At 38.3% G+C, this 27115-nt stretch overlaps 1 protein-coding gene across 1 annotated transcript; it reads right to left on the reverse strand.

The window, feature by feature from the left end:
* Positions 1-3282: 3282 nt before the first annotated feature.
* On the reverse strand, positions 3283-26725 carry EIF3E (eukaryotic translation initiation factor 3 subunit E). The gene is made up of 13 exons (XM_063327404.1): positions 26602-26725; positions 24693-24807; positions 21516-21633; positions 17634-17676; positions 17069-17173; positions 14895-15020; positions 13508-13632; positions 12259-12385; positions 11770-11871; positions 10659-10768; positions 4951-5053; positions 4563-4697; positions 3283-3446 (listed from the first exon to the last, which is right to left on the reverse strand). The coding sequence occupies exons 1-13, from the start codon at positions 26689-26691 to the stop codon at positions 3408-3410; spliced, it is 1338 nt and encodes a 445-aa protein (XP_063183474.1). The 5' UTR covers positions 26692-26725; the 3' UTR covers positions 3283-3407.
* Between the last annotated feature and the right edge of the window lie 390 nt (positions 26726-27115).

The raw sequence follows: 27115 nt of genomic DNA on the forward strand, positions 1-27115 counted from the left end.
TTATTAGTATGCATAGTAATAAATATGACATTAAATCATAAAATAATTTAGACTGGAAAGGACCTCTGGAGGCCACCGAGTCCAACTCCCTGCTCAAAGCAGGTCTAAGTCTATCAGGATGGTCAGGTACTTATCAAGTTGATCATCTCCAAGGGTGGAGATTCCATAACCTCTCTGGGTGACTGGTTCCAGTGCTTGCTCATCTTCATGATAAAAAAAACCAACAAACCAAAACCAACCTTTACTCCCCCTTAAATCTAATTGGAACTTCCCCATGTTCCAATTCGGGTCCACTGCCACTCACCCTGTCCCCAAGCACCTTGAAGACCAGCCTTGCTGTGAACGCTCCTATTGAAGGGACTGAAGACAGCAACAAAATCTGGTCTTAGCCTCCTTTCTTAAAGCTGAACATTACTCAGGTCTCTCAGTTTCTCCTTTTGTGTCACATACCCTTGCCTCCTCACCATTTTGGTATGCCTCCCCTGGCCTTGCACCAGAGGACCAGTATCTGCCTTGTATTATTGGGTATATGCCTTGATTGATTGGGTACAATCAATACAGCTTCATGAAAGGCAAATTGTGCTGACAAACCTGATGGCCTTCTATGGGAAGGTCACAACATCAACAGACAAGGGGAGAGCAACTGACGTCATTTACCTGGACCTGAGCAAAGCCTTTGACACTGTCCCACATGACATCCTGGTCTCCAAGCTGATAAAATATGGGTTTGATGGACTGACAATTCAGTGGATAAAGAACTGGCTTGACGGCTGCACCCAAAGAGTGGCTGTCAATGGGTCCATGTCCAAGTGGAGGCCAGTGACAAGTGGAGTCCCTCAAGGATCAGTACTGGGACCAGTCTTGTTAACATCTTTGTCAGCAACACAGATAGTAGCATAGAATGCACCCTCAGCAAGTTTGCCGATGACACAAAGCTGTGTGGGGCGGCTGACAGGCTGGAGGGAAGGGATGCCATCCAGAGGGACCTTGACAGGCTGGAGAGGTGGGCCCATGACAACATCATGAAGTTCAACAAGGCCAAGTGCAGGGGCCTCCATCTGGGTCAGGGCAATCCCAACCAGGGATTGCAAGGATATAGGCTGGGCAGTGACTGGCTTGAGAGCAGCCCTGAAGAAAAGGACTTGGGGGTGCTGGTAGATGAGAGGCTCAACATGAGCCGTCAGTGTGCACTAGCAGCCCAGAAAGCCAATCATATCCTGGGCTGCATCAGGAGAAGTGCTGCCAGCAGGTCGAGGGAGGTGATTCTCCCCCTCTACTCCACTCTCGTGAGACCCCACCTGGAGTACTGCGTCCAATTCTGGAGCCCCTACTACAAGAGAGAGATGGACATGCTGGAATGTGTCCAGAGAAGGGCCACAAGGATGATGAGAGGGCTGGAGCACCTCTCCTATGAGGACAGACTGAGAGAGTTGGGGTTGTTCAGTCTGGAGAAAAGAAGGCTCCGAGGAGACCTTACAGTGGCCTGCCAGTATCTTAAGGGGGCCTACAAGAAAGCTGGTGAGGGACTTTTTAGGCTGTCAGGTAATGGTAGGGCTAGAGGGAATGGATTAAAACTAGAGATGGGACAATTCAGACTGGATGTTAGGAAGAAGTTCTTCACCATGAGGGTGGTGAGACACTGGAACAGGTTGCCCAGAGATGTGGTGGAAGCCCTACCCCTGGAAGTTAAGGCCAGGCTGGATGGGGCTCTGAGCAACCTGATCTAGTGGGAGATGTCCCTGCCCATGGCAGGGGGGTTGGAACTTCCAACCCTAACAATTCTATTAGGAAGCCCAAAGTTGGCTGTAGTACTCCAGCAGTGTTCTCGCAAGGTGACATAATCATTTCCATAAACCTGCTGGTTCCCCTTTTTGCTAATAAAGCCCAGACAGGACACTGACTCTGTTATGGGCATGTCTCTTTCCATAAGGGCACCTGCTGACTTGTGTTCACCTTGCCGTCCACCATATCCCCCAAGTCCTTTCCTGGAAAGTTGCTTTCCATTTAGTCCATGACCCCTGCCTGTACTGCTACGTGAGGTTATTCCATCCCAGATGCAGGACTCCACGCTTGGCTTTGGAGATGTTTTTCCAAGATGTTCCCATCAGCCAGTTCCTCGAACCTGTTGCAGTTCCCCTGAACTGCCACCCTGCCCTGCAGCATAGACTGCTGCCCCCCCCTTAGTTTGGTATAGTAAAATCACTTCTAAAGAAAAACACCTGCCATCTACATGGACAAATCAGTTCCCATGACTGTTTCCCAGCCAACATGTAATTGCAGACAGTAAACAGGAGGGTTAGCAAGATAAAACAACTTTCCACATGGAGATGAGTTCCAGAACATTTGGAGCAAAGAAAGAAAGAGCTACGTGTTTGGAATAAGGTGAAGGTGAGTCATTAAATTTGGCACCTCAACCTAAATGCAAAACTGTATGCAGAGATAGTGTCTCTCTCTTTCCAATATTCATATTTATCCCACTGATCAGTCATTATACTTCACACAACCCTAAAAAGGATCTTGAATTTTCTGGCTTAGAGGCACTACAAAGGTGCTAAGAAAACACAGTGAAGTGTGAAACACTGGCTAAAAAAAAAAAACAAAAACCACAAAACAAAAAACCCTCACGAACTTTCAAAAAAGCCACTTCAAATTACAATAGTTGAACAATACAGGGTTTTGTTGCTTCGTGTTTGCATCGTGAATCTTAATAACTTCAGATTTCAAGATAAAAGCTTTCAACCATACCCAGCTCATTAGCTAGACCTTTTGAAAGGCTTTCCCCACCCCCTGAAACAAAAAGCTCTAGTCCAAAGTTTTGAAGGCTGGGTTAAGATTAAAAATGAGACTTAGAACAGGAAAAATTCTGAAGCATAAACACACAGGTCTACCAAAATTACTCTGCAGGTAGCTTATGTAAGGTTTCATAAGAGGTGTAGGCTACACACACCTTCTCTCTAGCAAGCCGCTTCTGTGACAAAAACATGGAAGTGCAGAAAGAGATTTTGGTTTGGCCAAGTGTTCAGTGCGGAACCATTTGTTTGTACCATCTGCTTTTAGTGTTTTGTGTGACATTTGTAACAGATAATAAATAACTGTAATTCCCCGCTTCCAAACTCAGACAGCTCTGAGAATAGCAGCATCCTTTGGTACAAACAAATCAAACAGAACTGACATTTTGCATTTTGCAAACTGTGACCCAAAATGCTTCAGAACATCATTATGGTAAAAAGTCCCTCTATAATATAATTAAGTATCTATTAAGTTACAGACATGCACAGACTGTTAAAATTAGCCAATTTTATTCAAATAATGTTAGATGGAACATAATTACCTTTTCTCAAGAAAGTTACATATTTATGTGCTTTTTAGTCAAATGAAAACTGTTTTTCACCCCCTGCAGAAGTATTTCAATAGAAGCCGGAGTCTTGAGTAGCCCAGTTAGGTGCCTAAAAATAAATAAATAAAGATTAGTAGAAAATAAATTACTATATTACCTTTTGGTTACTGAAAAACTTGTGAGAAATTATTAAAAAAACTAATACTAATATATAGCTATGAAGTGAGAATATTGTTAGTGAAGGATACCCCGTAAGTTTAAAGCGAACATTGACATAGCCGAAATACATGCTGTAATTAAGTTGTACAGCCTGAATCTCCCAAGCTAGTAGTTTTAAAAAGGAAGAGTTCTAGAAGACTCAAAATAAATATAAAAATAATTTGGCAGCTATATTTTTAAAGAAAACAGTATCATGTAAGTTTCACATGACCTCCCTTTAATGAAATAAATTAATGCCCCACTGTTTGTCCAACTTCCATCAATGTTTCAGACATGCAGTGAGGAAGACAAATAAAACTTTTAATATTTTGTAAGTTCTTTTAATGTGTGGTTCGGTGAGTTTTTCATTTTAAGTATGTATTGCTGCACCTCAGAGTCATCCACCTTACACTGCTCTCTCAGAAAGCTTCGCATATAGTAAAGTGGACAGAGGCAAAAACCAGATGATCTTGCTGACTTCCATATTTTTACTGGTTCTACTTAAACCTCTGGCTGACCTAATTATAGTCTCCAGTACTACATTAAATGGGTTTAACAGTTAAGGTTTTGCACAACTCCTCCTTCATGTTTCAGTCTTTAAGCATCATTCACTCTCCTCTCAATACTATATATACACCTACAGATAATTTTCAAGTACAACTCACTTGAAAAAAAAAAAGTAATACAACTACTTTACTAAATGTCACCCTTCGAAACCAACCCTTTTCAGGCAGTGAAGGAGACCATTTGAAGGAATTAGGGAATCAAATAGTGACAGAAACAGACCTGGTTACACAACAAAAAAAGGAATATCTAGTAGTGAGGAGAGGTGAGAAGACGAAAAAAAAAAAAAGAAATCACTGTCTAATGCTTAACATAAGAAAATAAGCCTTCTCCAATTTAATTCCTAGTGTGAAAACTAGAAATAAGTACAGCTGATGAATTAAGGAACAGGTTAAGCATGATACTTAAATATATCTCACAAAAAAAGATTGCAGGAATTCAGAAAAATATAACTTATACTGACCTCAGATCTACCACTCTGATTCAACTTCTTCTCGATGTTCATAGCCAACATTTGACTACGAAAAGACAGGCTTTTGGTCTTTTCAATCACTTGTTGATAAGGTGAGACTGCATTGTTGCCCATGACCACATGGCCCTAAACCACAGGAAAGATACAGCAAATTTAACAATCACTCAGAATGCATATGCCTTTAATTTGATGCTCTGTTTTCAGAGCTTTCACAAGTCATCTTACGCACAGGATTAAAAAAGAATAAATGAAGTCCACTACACTTTATAGGCCAAGAAAATAAACCAACGGAAATTTGAATTTGCTGTCCCCAAATAAGGTAAAAGAAATTTAATGAAAAATTCAACAAGTTCATTTGGATCCATCTATTCAGTCTTACCAGCTTTGAATCCAGTTTGGCATCTAATCGTGCATTTCGAATTAGATTGACAATCCATCTTTCCGCTTCTTCAGGAGTCATATTTAGTTTATCTGCCAACATACTAAAAGATAACAGACTTAATCAAAAGGTGAAATAAAATCCCTCTGATGTTGGTAAACGTGACTAGAGACTATGGAACACAAGTTAAATCAACACAAAATATGGCACAGCCCAAGACTTGTATTCCATAAGTACCACGTATCTGGGAAGCATACTTTCATTTGACTGAAGTGACTTCAAAGAGCGCATACATGTACTCCTGCATATCTCCTACTGCTTTACACTAGGATTTTGTGAGTACGGAATTCACATCCTGAAAGTATGTACTTAGCCGTTCTGAACTACACCTTGCTCTTAAATCTTGACCTGCACAATTTTTAGATATATTCCTATTAAACCTTGCTTACATGAACATTCATTGGAAAATTGTCAATTAAGGGATCTCACCACAACATAAACCAGCAACCATCATTATAAAGAGAACAACTGAATGCTTTTATTCTTACTTAAATCGAGCTAGCAGTCACAGAAGTTTAGACTAATTAGTCTAGGAAAGTGTCTCAGTAGCTTATTTAGCAATAAACTTCCCCCTGAAGTTTCTGGAACAGAAGGCATGAGACAGAGTTTGGTACAGAAGATGTGACAGATAGACTATGTTCAAACTTCTTGCAATTTCAAGGAGAGATGGTGGGGGAGGATAGAGAACAGAAAATTCTTAATGAAACAGGCACTCTTGTCCAGGAATAATTCCTTCTGATGACTTTTCCTGTGGCTTTCCAGCCAACTCCTTTAGCTTCCTGCTGGCAGTTGGCTCATACAGGACATTTCTAACGCTTATTCTTCCATCAGCTCTCAGACTAAGTTAACAAACATGAGGTAAGGGCTACAGCTATGACTAAAAAGCCAGCCGGCTACGTCAAGTTGCACAAGACGTCAATTTCCCACCATTTTACAGGATCTTGCTTACATGTATTTTTCTCCAGCTGAAAGTGATTTCCCTCTTGATGATTATTAGTGTCAAGCAAATACTTTTAATATATCAATTATTACCTTGTCTGCCTAGCTAGACTATCTATATAGTCTTCTTTATACAGTCTTCTCTCCTATATGTTCTTGATCTATCACCCTTCTCCCAACTATAAAAGTAAATTCCAATTTTTGTCACAGATGAACATGAATGAGGTGAATAGAAGAAACCCAAAGTAACTTAAAATACTGGACTTACACTGAACTCGCTGCAGTGAATTGACACAACAAATGGGCAAAGTATATGGACTTTGGTAAAGCAAGGGGAAGTAAATTCCAACCACAGTTGCTACCGTTCCACTAGAACTGTTAATCTGTGAATGAACTTGCGATTATAGAGAGTTAAGGCAGGTAAGAGAATAGAAGATATCGGGTGTGTACATTTTTGTGTAATTATGAGTCATCTAGGCATAATATGACACATTTCAATAGGAAGAAGCTACAAATTGCTTTACTACCCTTGATTCAGTGATGTTAAACACCTGACTTGAAACTAAAGAAACTTCAAAATGAAAGAACACGGGGTAAGGTGGATGTCTGTTAGGGGAATTCTTGTATTTCTTTTTTGGAAGCATCAATCGGATTCAGATAAAATAACTCCTCCTCCAGATGACTGCAAGAATGGCTACCACCACTACACTGGGGATTAAACAACCTACCTTTGGGACTGAAGCATGGAACCTCTATCCTTGGAGACGGTCAAGAATCAACTAGACAAGCCCTTAAGTAGCATAATGGAACATTGCCATGGGTCCTGCTCAGAGTTTTAACTGGGTGCACAGGATTGAACCAGATGGACTTTCAGAGGTCCTTCCAACCTACAGCACCCTTTTGCTTAATGCAAAGTCCCTGTGTACTTTGAGAGGAAGAGGACACAGACTTCTAGAGAGTCATTCCAAGCCAGAAACTTTGAAGTGCTTTACATCACCTAGTAGATAATTCTACTTTTTCCTATGTCCAAATTTTACTAGCTCAGCTTCTTCAAAGGTGGGCTTTTTTTTTTTCCAATTGAAACATGTTATATCAACTAACATAGAGCACAGATGCAGCTACACAACAGAAGTACCACACCTCTGTACAGGCATTTTTTCCTGCACATACATTTGAAAAAACTTACAAGTTGTAGAATGAAAATGACAGGGTAAAAAGGGATATTAAAAACTTATTTTACCTCCACTTCTAGCTTTGACATTTACATGGATTTAAGATTTTAATACAGAATAAGCAAAGCTATCAAGTTAGAGCTATTTTTTAGTTAAATAGATATCTGTATTAAAAACCCTAAAACTTTATCACATTTTCACACAAAAGATGGCGTTATTTCAGCACTTGGGGCAACTGGATTCCATTTTAGGGTCTCCTTGCAGACTACACTGAAGGAGCCAGCACCACCTGAAGTGCCTGGGTGTGTAACATGGAGGAAGTACTTGCCTTGTAAAGCAACACATGCAGCCAAAATAGCATTCTGCTTCCAGAGCAAACACACTGAAGACCTATCCTGATTACAAGTGGCTAACAAACACTATACTCCTACTGCACCATTAAGATAGGTATCTAATACTTTAGAGAGATGCAAACTACAGCTTAGCCCCCACACACGTTTAACAGTTCAAGTAATAGTGACACATTCAGATTTACAAAACACATATTAATACCACTAATACTAAGGAATGGAGGCAAGAAAAGTTGTATTTTTAGATCACCATTGTTTATGAAAATTCCCGCTGTAATCCAGTAAAAATCAGTGAATTATAATGAAATAATTTTATTAATATTTAAGGCATAGTGTCTACCATTTCAAGTTACAGCTGATTTCAAAGGGTAGTTCCTCAACGGGAGTTTCAAAAATAGGTCTTTACATTATTTCCATCCCTCTGTTTCATAAGGGGATTCACTTATTTGGGTCATACTAGGGCAAGTGTTACTCAAGTTTTTCTTTGTTTAAAAGGCAAGTTTACTGAATTCCACACATCTTCATATATAAACAAGCCTATCTCATGCTGCACACAGAAGAAAAACATATAGAAAAGAAGAACGAAGCATATTCAGCTCTTCAGTAAGAACAGGCATATCAAACTAACCAAAACACATTCTGAATTAATTTCATTTATTACTCCCCATGAAACAAAAATTCAAACAGTAAACAAATTGCAAGATGATTTGAGATGTATAAATTTTAAGTTACAACTGATAAAGCAACTATGTCCCTTGGAAAGATGTCAGCTGCCTAGCAGATGTAAGCAGTTAAAAAAATAAAATTAAATGAGCCATCTATTTTCCATTTAACATAAGGCATAGCAGATTTCCCACTAATTGTTTTCAAATTTGTTCTGAGCAGTTAAACAGTACTTATCAAGCACTGCGGTACAACCAACTAGTTTTCAAATCCAGGAATAGCAGTGGAAATCACTTGTGGACAAAGAAATGCAAGATGTATGCCTCAAACATTTAATTAAAAGCATTTCAACTGGCTAATTTCTCTGAAAACAAGTCTGAAATGCACTAAAAGCACCCCACTTAAGCCCAGATCTAATGATTGTTACAGCTTGTGCAGAAATTTAAGGCTTATGTCCATCACTTAAGACACAATGACCTACTGAAGAGAATCTCATTACTGATTATTGATTCCACATGCAACTACCTGAAGTGATACACAGTAGGAATATCCATGTCAATGTGAAATATGTCTCAACTCAAAGTTTATTACTTACCTCAGAATGTACCATAACACTTATAAAATACGGACACGGCTACCTATATTTATGAATCACTTACAGACAACAAGGAGAGCCAACTACACTATTTTCTATCATACCTGCAGTTGAAATACCACATATGGCACAAAAAATATTAACTGTAAAATAAGTAATACAACACTAAGTGTCAACCACATACTATAGACCTTGATTTATTAAATAAAGCTTGCTGTTTTTACTGTAATGAATCACTGGCATACAGAATTTATCAGTATCTTTTGACAGAGAGACCTGAAGCATACTTAGGATACATCCTCCAGACTCTGCTCATTAATTGGAGCCAGATCGGATAAGCAGACTTCTTAGAAAGACATCTAGTCTCTAGTTAAAAAAGCTTAAACATCTAGTTTCATTGAAAATTTGTGCTTCAATATGCACCGTACTGACAGTACTAAAAATCATTTACAGGAAACAGTAAGATGCTATGGGGTTTTATATTCCCAAAAGCGTCATCCATAAGAGAACTTTATTTACACTTTTTCTTCCAAACTTATTCAAAACCCCTTTAATGGGCAGTACTCTCCTTGAAGTGATTTTAGATAAAATATTAGCCTCAAAAATGAACGTTAGCATGGAAGGTTTTTTTCCCCACAGCATCTAGTTCAGTTTACTCTTATGACTATGCTTGAAATATAATCACCACAGCTGACGAAAATGCTGATTCACTGCTTGCCATTTACATTGAACTCATTGAGTATTTTAAGCTTACAGAGGATAAAAAAATCATTTTTCAAATGCAGTGAAGACAAATGTGTCACACAGCAAAGAGACTAAAAGTAGTAAGAATCTTCATCCTTTCTCCAACTGTATCTTGCAAATACCCTTTCAATAAGCTTACAAAACTCAGACAATTTTCTCTCAAGTCCTTTTCTTTTGTAATCAAGCACCATTAAATCACTTCCTTAGAGGACCAGACACACACATTTGCTCTGGATGCAAGCTGGTAACAAGACTCCATTGAACTTGACCAATTTAACAGCTTTGATTTCTGCTGTCTCAAGGATATCTGCACTGCACTGTTCTCTACCATTGAGACTTTTATAGCATTCAGAGTTTTTCACTTCACTTTTTTCCTTTTTAACTTAAAGGATGTGAAGATACAAGGAATGGGGGCAAAGGCCAAGGGGAGAGGGATCTCAAGCATGCATAACATCTTCCTGCTTAGTTCCTACAGTAGAGGCATCAGAGCTGATCCATTTGAAAAGTCTGCTTTTACAAAATTAATTTGAGTAAACTGACATCCTTGCTAATAAGAACATCATTTTCTTACAGCCGAATCACTCACTTTGCACCACAGGGAATGAGATATATTGTTTTCTATTTATTTAATGAAAAAGGCAATACAGTTCTAAATGTTCAACGGACATACCTGTAAGACCTATACACCTATGGGCATCTATATCTACCAATATAAATAAGTTTAAATAATTTATTTAAATTTATTTAAATTAATAAATATTTATACCAATATAAGCAACTGCTTAGTATCATCACTTCATAGCAATATATGTGGAATTGAGCTCCTAGTTAACACATGGGCTTAGGTGACACTGGGTACTGAAGTTCCCAATAAATCCAGTAGAGATCTAACTTGCCATCATGAGAAAGTTTTAGCTAGAAAGCCCTGTTTGGTTCAGGGGCTAGGGGCAGTAGCGAGAAGTTGATTTAAAATTAACCACAAAAATTCAACCTTAAAATATGATAGCTGCAATTTAAGTATATCACATTAGAGCTATAAAACTAGGAAGACAACCATCCAATTAAAATTTTAGTTAACGTTTTTCATTTCATCCGATTAACTTGTACTACTGAAGTTTACACAGTTTGTCAAATTGTCATCTATGACTCATTTTTCTGAACTGCCACGTTAAGAAGTTGTCTTACCCAATGCTGATACATTGATGGATGCGACAAAAAGTCTCAAATATAAAGAGACGGGCATTCTCAATGAAGTCCTCAAGACATGCCACTAAGAAGAAATCATTCACAAGCACCTGCAAGTGTAAGAAAGAAGGGAACACTGAGAACAAACATGGAAGTAGTAGCTTACTGGTAGACACTGTCAACAAGCAAGATCAGTGAATATTCCATCTAAAAACAGTTCTTGGTGTGTTCCAGGATGTGGAGAAAAAGCTACAGACAGCAGAATTTTTCACTGTTCTGCAGCTTGCTCAATTAAAATTGCATGCTAATATGATCACTGAGGTCTGACTCAAGAACAGAACAAGGTCTACTGCTGGCATAATTCTACTGAAGATCCCTACAAAACATAAAAGTTAACTCTCCCCTTATACTGCAGGATTCTTCTCTCACTTTGCAATTTGATCAGTATTCTCCTTACCATGCAAACCAGCTCACTTAATAGAGCAAATTCAGATTACAGGACCACCAGCCCTATGCAGTGAAGATGATTATAAGCCTTCTGATTTATCCAATTTGGTGACTAATACTAATGAAAGGAAAGCCAAACCAGAGGCTATAAGAATTGGTACTGATGTACAGCTATTAGAAATACGAACTTTTACACTAGCCAATCCAAACGTTAGGTATCTTTAACTGTTTGCAGTAGATGTACTTCTAAGAATATGTACTTTTCTATCCTAATGTTATCTCACATTACAATTCCAGGATGCAGTATCTTTCACAAAAGGCAAATCCAAGCCTTTCTTCAAGCACTTTTCAGACACTAATGGAAAAGCTGAAGCTCAGCCAAATGCTTGATCACCTATTCATTTCTTGTTCTAGAGCAGCTTAATATAATTTTGAAGCTATATCCTTAACAGTAAGTCTTGTTTAAGTGTTACAAAATGAGTTGTCAAAAAAAAAAACAAACCCCACAATACAAAACCCCAAAGAAATCCCCACACTCTGTGAACTGCAGCTTATCAGAAAATATTGGCAATGGAATCAAACACCACTTCAAATTAGCTGGCCATTGTGAATTTTAGAGCTCTGCTTAAAGGAATAAAAGTCTTATAAATGTTATAAAACTTACTGTTTCACACTCTCTCAGCTTCTTCTGTGCACCATCGAAATCAAAATTAACATACAAGCATTCCACAAACTCTGTGATAGGGTCCCTGTATGTGTAGGACTCCTGTCAAAAAAGTTAGGAACAGTTATTAGAAATCAAGCCCACAAGATCACTTATATTCTTCAAAGAAAATATGGAAACAAGTCCATACATCATCTTAAATAAAATATGAAGTTAAACTTCCCAATTCCTCTTATAAAAGCTGAATAAGAGTGCTCTTTTCCCCACCAGTTGTATGGTTACAACCGGAAGAGCAGTTTCACGTTCAGCATTTAGCACTGCAATCTCTAGGCAAGGAAAGCATCCGAGGCTACAGCTGGTTCTGTATCAAACCTCCAAATTTCTTAATATGGTAGAACCAAAACACATAAGTAGAAGTCCTAAACCAAGCATATTGTTAGAAGAAAGTAGTCAAAAAGGACAGAAACTGTCAGCTAATTCAGTCCTTACCTGCTGAATAACCTTGACTAGATCTTTCAGCACTTGTCTACGTTTTCGAACATCCTTATTTGTTATGACTGCAGTAGTCAGATATCTGAGGATATGCGGGCACATTGTCTGAATTGCATTGAGATACCTAGAAAGAAAAAAAATACATATAAAGCTCAGATAATGCAATTTTGCATCAAAACAACATTCATCGTAAATAGCTTATGTGCCTTTTACGCAACGCAATACCAGGGCTTATGACTAACCATTTCTTCAAGTACAGAAGGATGTTTTATTTTTGTTAACCTTGTGATCACCTTTTTCTGACACTGAGAGGAGGGAGGTAAGCAAGGGCAAACGAAGGCAGCAGTGCACTAGGGCAAGAAGAAAAGGGGCTAGGACTGCAAAAAAAAAAAAAAACAAAAACAGTCCATATGCTAAGTTCAGGCCAACACTAGCCTAAACTGTCAGCTACACTGATTTTGCAAGAGGGGTTTGCATGGGCACATAGAACCACAGGAGAAGTTCTTTTTCATATTGTCACCCGAGCCTGAAACTTTCCTGTCAGCTCTCCAGTAAGTTAGCCCACATTTACCAGGGAGAAGTATAAATTAAAATTAAAAAACAAATTAACACATACACTCTGAAACAAAAAGGAAGCAAAAAAAGACCACTACAGATTACTAGTCTACTGGGATCATCATGCAAAAAATTCAACTGCTTTTCTTTAGTACTATTCTCCTATTCTAACACATTACTTCCAACCAGGTGCCAGGAGAGCTAGACTTATAACTAATTTCTCAGTGTTAAGCTGTTCTAGACTCTTAGATCTACATATAAGTCAGTCCTCTCAAATGGCTATAGTATTTAAGTTTTCATTTTTATTCTCATTTTCCTCAAGAACCATTCTCAAATAGGTTTTGTAAAATCACAATAGAACGACACCTCCCCCTCCAGCCCTAGAAGATGTAGTAGGAGTTAGTAATCTAGCAAAACCAATTATTTCATCCCTGCCAAGCACCAGAAAAAAAGAGCCAGTTCTTCTTACTTCACCACTCCTTCTCCTTGAAGGGCAAGTATAACCATGAAGAAAAGCAGACCAGACACCAAAAAAAAAAAAGGCTTGGAAAAAAGTTTTTAAAGTGTTAATATCATTATAACTTCTGAAACAGTCTCAGGCTCTAGGCTGAAAAACATTCAAGAAGTTTACGTATTCATCGCCTGCCCTCATTTTGATTTGAAGACCCCAACATAACACAACGCAACTTACTGTGGTTGATAGAGAAAGAGGTCAATGATATTGTCTCTCCCTTTAGGATGATTAAAAAACACAAACAAAGACCAGTGGATGAGCCATGTTCTTTGCTGAAGTGACTGCAGCGGAGAGCTGACAGACTAAAAGAAAACATAACACTGGTTTAAGTCAAATACAACATGGGAAGTTTGCATAAATACTGTAAATAATGTAAGTGTTCAAAAATTTGCGATTTTCTACTGGATCCTTTTAGCTGCTATGACTCTCAGGCTAAGTTTGACCTCCAGCTTTTTAAGAGGTATCTATTACAAAGACAAATCTGCTGAAAGTTATAAACAAGACAAATTTTCCAGTATTATATTCCAAACTACCAAAATCTGTATTGTTATGGCAAGAGCATAGATTTTAGCTCTCTAAAGACCACCATACTAACAGAAGTTATTACTTCCCTTTTTAATCCTGAATTTTGTTTCTTGTATTCCCTCTTCAGATGTGACCTGAGGAACTACGTGGCTTCTCCAGCTTTTCAGTTCTTCTTCCTCTCTAACACCTCACCAGAGCTTTTTTGCCATACACTCTCAGACAATGACGAAACACCATAATCACTTTCAGCCAAGAAATAATTTAATAGTTTATTATAACCATATAGGTTCATAAAGATGAAAAAACTAGAGAACACCACTTGTTAACACTAGTTATCTGCCACACAGATAAATAACAATTATGGGGGGGGGGAAAACCCACACCAAAACAGAACACAAACATCTTTTTAAGATTCTGGTTTAGAAGAGTAAAACCCTCACATTTCAGACATGGCCACTGAAGCCCCCTGAGCAGAGAGGAAGATTAAAAGGTCCTTAATTACTTCAGTTGCTGTGAATTAGTACTGCAGCCCCACTCTTTCCCTTTATGTTCTTGGTGCTCAACTGAATTCAGGAGCTGGTAAGGAAGATGAATTGGCTGAAAACTACTTCCAAAAACAAGCTGTCTTGCATTTTCTGTCAAACGTGTTATTTTCATGTGAGAAGAGTATAGCTTAGTTACATGCATTTTATTCTCTACAGAAAGTGAATGGTACAACTATCTGAAATTTAAGCAGCAAACAATTTCACATAAAGACATGCTGTCCTCAAACTCATCCTTGAGACTGGTTTGGTTCTTGTTTATTGGAAATACTTCAAGAGTTCTCAATTACATTTTCAAATGTGTAAGAGAAGCAAGTAATCTGAAAAAGGAAGCTTCACTATTTCTTCACGAGTGCCCTTTAACTCTCCCACTATTATTAAGATAGTGTCTAGTGAAAAGGTGGTAAACTACTCCTAAACAAGACTGCAAGTGCTTCATAATAAAACTTGAATACTAATACCTCTAACCTTACTAAGGTGACCAAGATTTTACTTACATTATTATCTATTGTCTCCTTTAGTCTTGTGAGATCTTCCATGGCTGCATCCCAATTCTGCATCAAAATTTCAGATGCCAGTTTTCCCCACAGGGAACTCAAAGCATTTCTGTCTGTTGCTGGAACCTATTTTCAACAACAGCAAATTCACACTCTTAGAATGCTTTTAAAATTATTATTTATTTTAAAAAATAAGCAAAATACTTTCTGGTCGTACTTTTTATTTAAAAAATTATGAAATTTGCATGGTCCCATCTTCCCAAATGAGGTGGTACTTTTAAAAAAAGCAGTTTAGGTACAGCAGAAAACACAGCAATAAGGCTTCTGAAGTAGAAACTAGAAGAACCTGTCAAAGTAAGACAAAGCTCCATGCTGCTGCAGGTTAAGTTAAAAAGAAAAAAAATTAAATGGCTGAGCAGCAGACAACACACTGGTTCCAATTCAGGTTTGGTTTTTTTTTTTTTAAACACGCCATATAGTAATGTTTCTAAACTGATGGAACAAGGTTATTACGGAGCAGGTTCTAAAGAACTCATAACAATAGGCAACCACCTTAAAGCTAGTACTCAAAGTTCATTCTGCTAATGCTATGCCAAAAAACATACTTCTTACAGAAATGTCCAGTAAAACTGCAACTTTGCAGTAGTGAATCTATTTCCTGGAAAGGTAGTCCTAAGGTCAAGCTGGTTTAGTTTTATACAGGAATGAATTACACTAGGTCATTCACAGTGTCAAATTCTGTTCCCAGATCAGTTACAATAGTTCTTTCAGAGCTTACATTTCATCACACAGAACTTTAAACAAATCTTCTCCCACCAGAATTCACAAGAGTCCTATACCAAGCTACTACCAGCATAAAAGCAGCACTTCATTTTTTGAAATTAGTTTTTTGACATAAGAGAACACAATACTAAGCCCATAATTAAAGCACAAAGAATTAAGGAGAGCTGCTCACAAACCTACATGAGTAACTTTTATTTCCCCTCTCAGCACATGGAACGTACCTGTAACACTGAAAGTGATACAGAAGAACTCAGCTTTGTCATCAACATTTAGACTAAGATTTTACCTCATTCCTACTTTAAATCCTATTCTGATTAAGTATTTATTTCACAATTTTGCTCCTTTAATTATAGTCAATTACAGGAATTATTGTTATTTACTCTAGCAGCGTTTCAGGAAGTTTAGGATAGTTTTTTGATGGGGCTAGAAATTAAACAGCAAGGAACAGACCTCAGCATATGAGCCACTACATCTTTTCAGCAGTCACTCCACATATTCATGAGATACACGCAGTTTAGAAGTCATTATCTTCCAGGCAACGAAGGTGCCAATTTAGCAGATACTTTTAGTTGAGGAGGTTTACATGCACTGTGCTGGTTCCAAATCATATAATTACAGTTAGCTATTCACAATAATTGCCTTTAGATACTGCAGCTGTTCTAGCTACAGTATCTGGATTTTCAAGCAATTACCTTAAATTTCCATTTGTTAGTAAAACGGCACATTCACTGACCACCAACAATAAATTTACTGTGTTGAGATTCTTACAAGACACTAAATCTTCATTCTCAAAATTCACTCCCACCATTAGCAAATTATATGAATTACAACAACATGAAAAGAGTTACTTCAGAGACAACGGATTTGGTTCTACAATTCTCATTTAAGCTGTTTACATTTCTTAGGCAGATGACTTATACTCTTAAATCCATCACAAAATACAAGAGAAGAAATGAGAGTTCAGAAAAGAAGCTGGCAGTTCACCATTACCACCAATTACATTGAATCCACCTGCAAGCTTTTCACTTGCTTATCACTGTTGATAACATGTGTGCATAAAAACAAGTATTCATTTTGTTGGTTTGCCTTTTTTGTTTGTTTTTTTTTTTCCAGGATACATTTACAGTGAGGAAAGTAGTATTGCATAATTAAATGTTGCCACAAGACCCACAAACTTAAAGGACAGTTCTGATTTCAGTATGACAATAACAGAATTGCTGGACAATAGTCAGTAATGATTATTAACAATTATTTTAATTTTTTCTTGATGCACAGTAATTGTCTCAAAAAAGCTCAAAAGTATTTATTTTAAGAATTAATACAGACAACTTATTGGCCTAATTATTTCATTAATAAACAAACACCAAACCAAACAAACACCCAAAACTTACCAGAACCCTGAAGAAGTAGAGATACTCTGCAGCTCCTGAGTAATTGCCACATTCATACTGGAATTTTGCGTATCTGTAGAGTGTATCTAGGTACTCCTGCCTAAACTGAAAAGCAATAAAAAACCCAACACTTTTCTTCACTAGAAAATATGCTGTTACAAGCCAGTTTTAATAGTAAAGTAACCTTTAAGTCTTTAGGTTCTTTGAAAGACACTGTACACAGGAAAGACAACAGAAAACTATTCTACTCATAATCTGCCACTGAATTAAAGTTATACCAATACTGGAAAAAGATGAAATTCTGTAATACAAAGTAAAGCACATCTTAGTTACAAAGATACGGCTAACATTAAGCTCCAGTTTTATTTATGTTTGCATAAAACACAAAAGTTCAAAGGCATTCAAATGAACTATGTTAGCATTAGGAATTCTGCCTATTGGCTACCTTGACATGAGGCAGGCCAAAATGCTAGTCTGTAATTGCTCAGAGCTGTTGTCTGTGGGGGAGGTTGGATGGAGATGTTCAGAACTGAGTTCAGACAGATACAAGAATTTAAACACTTACACCATGCTTCTCAGCTAAATAGTCAAACAGCATCCGACCATCCCTATAACAAAAAGATAAAAACCGCTGTTTTTACAAAACAAACTGATTGTTACTGTGCAATACGCAACACATCCTTTAGCTGTTAAGAGTAAAATACCTAAATAGAGTATTAATTTAAAATGATACTCCACTTGCTATGCAAAAGCAGATGCAGAAATAGTGAGCCAACTACTCCTGAAGTGTCATGAAGAAGTTTCAAAATCTTAAAAATATTATAATTTTAAATAAAGAATGCCACCTGCAACAATAACCTGTATTAAGAAAGGGCAGGAGATTGCTCTAAATTTGATGGCATCCTTAGCTTTTAGTATGAAAGTTAAATTCTGACTTAGAGCTCCTCCCACTCTCATGTTCCAATTCCACAGCAGTTACTCTAGCCAAGGAGTTTGAATTTAACAGCAGACAGGAAAAAAAATGGCAAAGACTAAACTAAAATAGAAAGGAAACTTATACCACTGTTAGCACCGGGACACAGTGGTTAGCAACAATACCTCTACCACAGCAAATGCGTGAAGAATGGAGAACTATAAAAAAAATAATCATACTTAGTAAATTATAAACATCTGATTAACACATGATCACATTTCTGAAGCTTTTTTTATTCAACACAGATAGTAAAGAAGAAGCAGTATAATCTAGATCAAAGGAAAGTGCAAGCCTCCAGTAGGCAAGCACAAAATTATCTACCACCAGTAAGTCTCATATTAGTGACCACAGGACTTTAGATACCCTTTTTTAAGTTAATGTAGTGAATAATTTTTTTTTATTCAGTCTCTGCAGTGGATCTTGATCAGCTCTTACAGTGAAATTTTAGCACACCAGCTTTCAATGCAATAAGAATTTAATTCAAACTGTGCTGCAATCATCTGGCAACAAGAACCACAACTGCATTCATATACATAGTTGAATTCATATTCATGAATGAAAGAAAAGTATAGTCAATTTGCAACTTTGATTGTATGGACTACCTTTCTACAATACAGAAAGAATTAATGACTTTCTTCTATTCTCCAGCCCCCATCCTCCTCAGCATGCTTCTATACCTGTAGCTACCCTTCATCTTCTTTGTACATTCATACTTCAACCAATCATGTGGTAAAGATTACTTGGACAATTAATGGAACTATCACATTTGATAGAACACGTACCCAAGATTTAACTGAAGAGGAAAGCATCAAGCTATAAATCCCTCTTGGAACAAAGATAAAGTAAAAATGCATGGAAACAAAGATTTCCCCATTTACTCTGAAATCAACTGACTGCAAAGATGTGAGTTTGTTTAATTAGAACTTATGGTGTTAAGATTCTACAGGGAAATGGCACACTGCCAAGGTAGCGAAGAATATTTCATTGCTTCCACAAGTATTACTGGGGATTGTCAATCTCATGGGTTTCTTCCAGTGGACGAGGAATAATGACTATTCCTCTATAATTTTAAAGTCAATGTCCTCCAATAGCTGCATAGAAAAAAGAAAGTGAAGTGTTTTGGCTTATTCTTGAAAGAACTTCCACTTGCAAAGTCTCCTTTACACATCATCTTGTAGAGCTTCCCAGACTTTGATGTTCCAAAAAGCCCTGTCACAGATAAAAAAGCTCTAATACGATGCAGCTCTAAATTTGGTAGTGATTCCACATCACAAGCAGAAATTCATATAAGTCAAAGAATCAAAAGTTGCTTTCTACTATCTAAAGCATGCTATTCAGGTCTAGACAGATTGACACCTTTCAGTCCTGTTCTCCCCACTACTGTATAAACCCAACAATCTGGATCAGAACTTCTGTTGAGCCAATAAGCAAACCCAGTCTTTCTGAGCTGCAAAGTTTTCAGACATTTAAAAAAAAAAGATGTACCAGTTCTCAAACAGAACTTGCTCCATATGAGTAGTAAAGCTAATATTTTATAGCATTAGGTTACATCCCATGCAGTTTTTGATCTATCTCTTGCTTCCAAACAGGGCATTTCTGACTTGGAAAGGGTACTACTGACCAACTTCTGTTAAGAGTCAAGGAACAGAATACATTTCCCAAGAAATGCTAGTACTTAGAATTGCAACAAGGTAATTTTTTTCTAGGCCAAATATTATTATAATAACTGGCTAAAATCTCTAACATATGGATCAGAAGTTCAATTAGATTTTAATACAGCTGTGAGAGTATCAGGAAGTCTTTTCTTTAAAGTTAAAATAGTCGCAGTTAATAACTTCAAGGCAATTGACTAATGGCAACTGGGCCTTTTACATTCAAAGCTATACTTCAAAAAGCTGTCAAGAGGCTCCTGGCTTTGCATAACCACACAAGTCACAAGCAAACATAATTCCTTCTCTTAATATAATTATCTGACATAAATACCCATGCTGAAATCAGATACAAAGGTTATTTACTTATCCTAACGATGCTTTTTAGAGTAGAAGCTTAAGTACATTCTGGTGATATCAGAGCAGAAAATAGAAGCTTTTTCTCAAGTGCTGGAAAGCTAACAGATTCCATGATTTCTACTGACATCTTGTTTCACATGCGCATTGAGATCCAATGCATTGTACCTCACCACTTCTGCACTAACCAAGTTCTAAATTAGACTATAACAAATTCTGAAAACAATGTGTAGAGTGAAAGACGCATAGGCCAAATGGGTTGATTAGGTTTATCAGCACGTTGGGCAAAGAGGGGAAAAGAAAAAAGGATTATAGTCTGCACTTGAAGTAAGGAATAAATTCTAATGAAGTTCCTTCCCCTTCAGGGACTCACTTTCTCCAGGGGGGTTGCTCCCCAAAAAAGGTGCATTTCTGCAGACTAGAAAAAAGTGTTTAGGCATTCAGTGTTTTCCTAAGAAATTTCCAGAAGCAATGTTACAGTCTTCTGTATCAGTAGATGCTTGCCAACAATAAATCCAAGTACAGGCTTCACCTTCAAATGCAAGTCGAGCTCTATCCGATGATGTATGCTCGATTTGAAATCTTGGAGCAGGTAAAACTAAAGACGGGATTAATTAATTTTCCAGAGTTGGTTAGCCACATTTAAAACAGTAATAATAATGTGAAGACAACAAGCAGCAACTTACACTAAACAAATAATAACCCACACCTCTGTTGAAGTCGCATCATTACTTCCTCAATGGCTACAGTTGAGCCTTCACTACAGGGCCCAAGTGAGGCTTAACCACAAGAAAACTCTTAGTCCTTATATATAGTGTGCGCACAAAGACATTCTAATTACTCTTGTGAACAAAGTGAGAAGAAATTGGATGTGTCTTAAAAAGATTATTATGGGCACTACCTAACACCAACAAGTTGGACAGTTCGGTGAGTGGGGGGGTGTAAGGGAGGGAAGCACAGGACTCCTGAAAGAAGTGTGCTATGAGGCTGAAAAGATGCTTATCCATCAGGCCTCTCAGAGTAAGAAAGACAGCACTCCATAATCCTCTGTGGAAGGTAGAAGAGAGAGAGGGCAGATGGTCTCCTAGAAAACAGAATCTGAATTGTTTCATCCCACATTTCCCCTCAAAAAAACCCAAACCACCCCCTTAAAAAACAAACAAGAGAGCTCCCAAACCCTCCCAAAACCAATCTCAGCTGTGATTTGACTGCCCTGAATGACAACTGTCACTTGTCTTGGGTTGATTCATGAGCATTAAGAACAACAGAGATGCCTTATGCACAGCAGGCAAAAGCACTGAAAAGAGTAAGTTGTGTCCAGGAACTTCAATTACCTGACCAGAAGCACTACAAATATTGACTAGAAATAAAAATGTCTTTCTTTGCAGTTGCTATACTGAGGGCATTCCTATCATCAACACCTAAGAGGTACCAACAAGCCATCCTGAGAAATTATGTTAGAAGTTACCTCGTGGACTGCATTTGCCTTGTAGTCTCTGGATCCTCAAACATCTTGACAATAGGTTCAGTTTCAGCTTGAAGCTGCTTCAGCTGTGCAACAACAGTTGTTCTCTTCTCACGCAAAGCTAAACACACAAACAAAAAAGATTTTAATGTAATACCTAAAGTTTTTACAGAAACCAACCTGTAATTACATGGTACTGACAGCACATTTGAACATGTCTTCCCAGTTCCTACCTTGCTTGTCCTCTCAGTCAAGTCACAAAACCAGAGGCATCTAACAAATCATCAGCTTAATAAAAAGCTTCTAACATTTGGTTCCTTTCCTCCTGTGTGGAGTTCTAACCAAGACAATAAAAAGCAGGTAGAGGTGGAACAGTCTGTATTAGACAAGGTATCTTCAGGCTTCTACTAAGGCAGAGACAACCTTTCAAGCAAGTTCACTTATTCCAAATAAACTTGGAAAAAAGTAAAATGCTATGATACCAATAAGATTAATTTTCCTCTAACTGACCAGGTTCTTAAAGCACATTTTTAGAACGCTTAACTGAAAATTGACAGGAAGCAACTCAATATGAAAAATTATTATTTGGAACACTACGCACGTTTAATTAGAACATTAAGCCTTTTATGAAAAATAGTTAGAAAATAGAACTAACAGCTTTAGGGTGATTATTTTATAGATCCAAACTTCCTCACCAAGTGCTACCAGTGCAATAAAAGGAACACCGAAATAAAATTCAAAAAAGCCTATGTGCTTAAAAAAAACCCCTAAGGATAAAACAGTGGCACCCTGAGACTGGCTGTATGAGCCATGGGATCAGAGAAACCAAGACGAAATCCCAGGAGAGAAAAGTACGCAGCAAGACATCAAAGCAAGCCACACACCAGGGCACTCAGTGCCACTGTGAAATTATTAGACACTTCTTTCGTGATTTGACTACATATATATTTGTAAAGGAGATCCAAAGTGGATAACACCATAATGGTGACCCAGCCAAAATCTAAGAATGACTTGCCTGATAGGAAGTGCTCCAATAAGGAGAAATTATCTCCAACTTCAGATGAATCTCGAGATTATAAAAGAGGAAGGGGAAAACAGATGAAAGAAAAACCACTTAGTTGACTTACTAAGAATACGAAAATGTTTTCCTGTGACATCTCCTGGCTGTGTAATTTTAAGTTGATCTCATGGAAGACAAGATAAAAGTAACTATAAACTCTGTAGATACATTTCTAAGTATAATAACGTATGTGAACATAGCCTTGAGTACTTAAAACCATGAGGTCTTAAAAAAACCCAACAAAACCAGCATAAAATTCTAATGAAACCAGCAATTCCACAAATAAAAATAACCTGTCTGTACATACATTCTGGCAAGTGTTGATGCATGAAGATGACACACCAGAAATCTCAGAGTAAGTTAAGACCTTTTCATAGAAAGCCATACAAACAAGCACCCTGAACAACTGACTCCACATAAAAGTATTATCCCTGCTTAAGTTAATTTTATACTATGGAATAAAAGTCACAGATCAAACAGTAAGCCATCATATACAAAAAAAATCCTGCCAAACTGCTGACAAAAATCTTAGAGATGTTTGAAAAAAGACTACGAACAACATTTTAAGTGTGGAAACTCTTAGACTATACGAAGGCAGAGCTTTCCCAGTGACCAAATTCATGCAACTTCCTTGCACCTATGACCTTATGAAATTATTGCTTAGCAACCTGCTTAAATAAGTGGCTGTAATCAGAATATTAAAAATAGTAGACTAGCTACTTTGTGAAAGTGTACTAGGATTGCAACTTCTTGTGCTGTTTACTACTTTAGCATTTTACTACTTATTTACTACTGATACAGTAACATTCTTTTTCAACAGTTTATAAAGGCTGGAACAAGAAAAGAAAGAGGAAAAACCATTCAGCTTTGAGATTTTTACAGCCCTGAGATGGTCTGCCTTTTTTTCCCCACATCAGTAAAACTGATAAATAACCTAAAGGCAAAACTATCATTACATTCTAGATTCTTAGATTACAATCTAATTCTTAGATTACAAAAGGGAAATCCTCTGATTCTCATTATTTATTATCAGTCCCATGCATCATTGCATATACACCCATAAACACCATCAAATGCTAGCACACCAAAGATTTGTTCAAAATGCTGAATCCAAAGTCCATAAGTTTAACAGTTCTCTTCATGTATTTAGAAAGAGGCTAACTGCCAACTCTTCTGTTTGAAGAGCCTGGAAAGAGTAAGACCCAGAGGCAGAACCATTGGATCTTGTACCTGACAATGCAGAAGCACCTGAGTCTCTTCCTCCTAAGCTGCAAGCTGTAGTCCCACTAGTTTAGAAAAACATGAAGAATTCCACGAATTGAAAAAAGATGGAGAAATAGGAAGAAAGTGTATATTGAAAGGCTAGGGTCAGGAAGGAGGACAAAAAAAATGATACGGAAAAAAGAAACAATAGGTAAAAAAACAAAACCCGAAAACACCCATGAAGGATAGAAATTAGAGGAAGCAAGATATTCACATTTTCTCCCACTCCTGAAACACACCCTCAGGAAGACAGAAATTTAAGAAGTAAACAGGTAAGTTTCCAAAATCATGGAGAAGACATTAACAGATTAAATTTCATATTCATTATGGTAATATTAATTATCATTAATTTTCTTCTACAGAAACAGCAATTTACATGTTGACAGAAGTGAGGAAAACATGCATTTTCAAAAACATCTGTATCTCCTCAAAGTTTAAAAACTAGCCATGGACAGACGGATTAAGGGAATTACTTGAAATGGAAATCTAGTTTTAACATACCGGATGCCTTAAAGAAAAAGTTTAGTTACCCCAAATTGTCGTGCAATAGTGTTTAATTTAACAGATGAAAAATAAGTGCAACTCTACTAGGGCCACACCTTTGAAATGCTTGAAATGACCAAATCGGCATTGAAATACTTTAGAAATCACTCAAAGACTAAGTCCACAACAGACCAACAAACCCAAACTTCCCAGGATTAGAGGATTCTACTTGCTTCAGTACCATGCATCCTTTCATTAAGGCAAAGGTTAAACAGTATTCTAGTTTGAGTGCATCAAGCACATTACCACTAGTTATTTATTATTTTAGATAGAAAGATTGTAAAACAAATTTTACTTCAAAATGAGCAGCTTACCATGTGGAATTTCATCAGAATAAAGATTTTTGTACACATCCATAGCAAAATCCACCATGTTGGTATCACTGAGGAGATCCAGTTTTCCTTGGAGTAGCTCTTTTTCATTGTATATCTGAAATAGGAATTATTAACAGATTTCTTTGAATACTATTAAGTAGTTTCCAATTCATATTATGTAGTCACCTTTATGGCACAGTTTATTTATGGATTTTCGTCCAATTACATCGTTTTAAACATCAAATCTCACAGCTTTGCAAGATCTCACAGCTCTGACATTTAGTCTGCTTACTACACAGCCTCTCTACATTTCCTGTCTGGCAAGATACCAGTGACTTCCCAATATTTATGAGTACAGGAACTTCATGGACTAGTTAGAAGTCAAGTAACATTTTAGATTGTTTCTTTAACAGGAATAGCAATTCCTACTACAATTCATGGGAAAAAAAAAATCTCTGAAAGTTATATATATTTAAAAAATCTATATATATTTTAAAAAATAATATAAACTTGGCCAGATTTTTCTTTTTAAGTAGCAAATGCTTTCCACAAAACAACATCCTGAAGTGTGCAGACAAGTCAAATAATTTAAAGTGGCTCTCAGAAGAGATACTGAAGATCAAACTTACAATTTAACTGTAGCACAGATTAATTTAAAATATGTTGTTAGATCTATAGCATAAGAGCAAACTCAAATTTAGCTTGTGTAATTGGATGGTGTTCTTTTAAACTTGTCAAATTGCATTTTAAAGTTCCTACCCCATAATTTAGCCATGAGTTGGCGACTGCTATTAGGTCTTCATGATGAAAGTGAGGGCCTAAACTAGAATATACCTCAAAAATACATTTGCCTGAAGGTGAATTACAATTCAGTGCACGACATTTATGGACATCTAAGATACAGAGCCTGCAAAAGTTTAATTCAGCTCTGAATATCGTGTCATTCAAGACTAACACTACAAAAATAACTCTGTGTAATTAACTTGAGCTGATTTACAAATTCTCAAATACCAAAAAATGCCCCCAAGACGACACACTTCAAGGGAAATCCATACAATAGACACAAAAACTGGTTAGGTGAAGTTATCTCAATTTATGCAAGCTGAATTGGTTATTTCTGAAACCTAAAATAATAACTACTTTAAACTCAATGGCTTAAGATAATAGCTATTTTAAATTCAATGTCTATATAATTTTACACATTTTGTTTCCATTATAGAACGGATGAGTGCTTCATATAGTTTAGATTGATGAGAGTTTACTCCAAAGCATCTCCAGCATTACTGGGCTCTTTACAGTAATTTAATTAAAAATATATATAAAAAGACCAACAACGGACAGCACTAGAAGGGACTTATGCCTGGTTTAACCACAAACTCGTGACGACAACGACTTAAAGTTGATCAGCAACACCGTCCACGCTGATGCGCGCACACCCCGCCCCGCAGCTCCACGGCTGAGGGGCCACACGGGTGGCAGGGGCAGCCGAGACGGCGCAGGGCTAACCGGGGCTGCCTCACGAAGTCCAGCTGTGAGGGAGAGCTTTTGCTTTTCCCTCCCACGAATAAGGGGAAAGAAAAGAAACTACACCGAGGAGCGTGAAAGGAAGGGGGAAGAGGAGCTCCCCCCCCCGCCTCGCAAGCGAGCGTCCCGGGGAGCCGGACTGCGGGAGAGGCGGCTGCCCCAGGCCTGTCCGCGGCCCGGCTCCTTCCCCCTCACGGGAAGGCCCGCACGCCTCACCCTCTCCCCACGCGGCGCACAAGCCCCGAGCTCCTCCCTCAGGAAGGGAGCTCCGCGCCGCCTCACGGGCCGGGCCCAGGCCCGCGGGAGGCGCCGGCAGCACCGCCTGCCACTTCCCCGCTCCCCCAGCCACCGGGCCGGCTCCCCCACCTCCGGGATCACCACATACCTCCTTGACGGAGAGGAACTCCAGCAGCGGGAAGACTAAGTGCCGGTCCAAGAAGTGCGCGATCTTGGTGGTCAGGTCGTACTCCGCCATCTTGGCGACGGGGAGAGAAAAGAAAGAGGCGGGGCCTCTTATGGGCTGTGCGCCTGCGCCGCGCCTGCGCGCCCCGGCGCGGCCGAGGGAAGGGGAGGCGGCGGGCGCCTGCGCGGTGCGTTGTCGGTCGCTGTGGTGCGGGGCTCTGGCCGGCGCTGCGGCGAGGGGTTGAGGGGTTTTGACCTGTGGGTGTGGAGGGAACGGCTGGGGTGGGTCCCGGGCTGGGTTCCGCTTGAGGCGGCTGCAGGGCCCGGCCGGGTGGCGGGATCGGGGCCCTGTGAGGCTGCTCAGGGCCCAGCCTGCGCCCCCGGCCCTGCCCGTCCCGTCCGGCCGGTGGGGTGAAGGCGCCAGTAAGTGCTCAGAGGGGGTTTGTGTCTTGTGGTGGGGCCAGCGTAAGAGGAATTGATTTCAGAAGTGGTGAAAA

This window comes from Chroicocephalus ridibundus, chromosome 2 (assembly GCF_963924245.1).
Source record: "Chroicocephalus ridibundus chromosome 2, bChrRid1.1, whole genome shotgun sequence".
NCBI lineage: Eukaryota > Metazoa > Chordata > Aves > Charadriiformes > Laridae > Chroicocephalus > Chroicocephalus ridibundus.

Excerpts from the sequence above, each read along its gene's own strand:
- EIF3E (XM_063327404.1), bottom strand. The coding sequence starts at position 26,691 with ATGGCGGAGTACGACCTGACCACCAAGATCGCGCACTTCTTGGACCGG. Across the intron at positions 15,021-17,068 it reads TCTACTTCTTCAGGGTTCTG|GTTCCAGCAACAGACAGAAA; the intron begins GTAAGTTTTGGG and ends TGTTGAAAATAG. Across the intron at positions 3,447-4,562 it reads ATCAGAGTGGTAGATCTGAG|GCACCTAACTGGGCTACTCA; the intron begins GTCAGTATAAGT and ends ATTTATTTTTAG.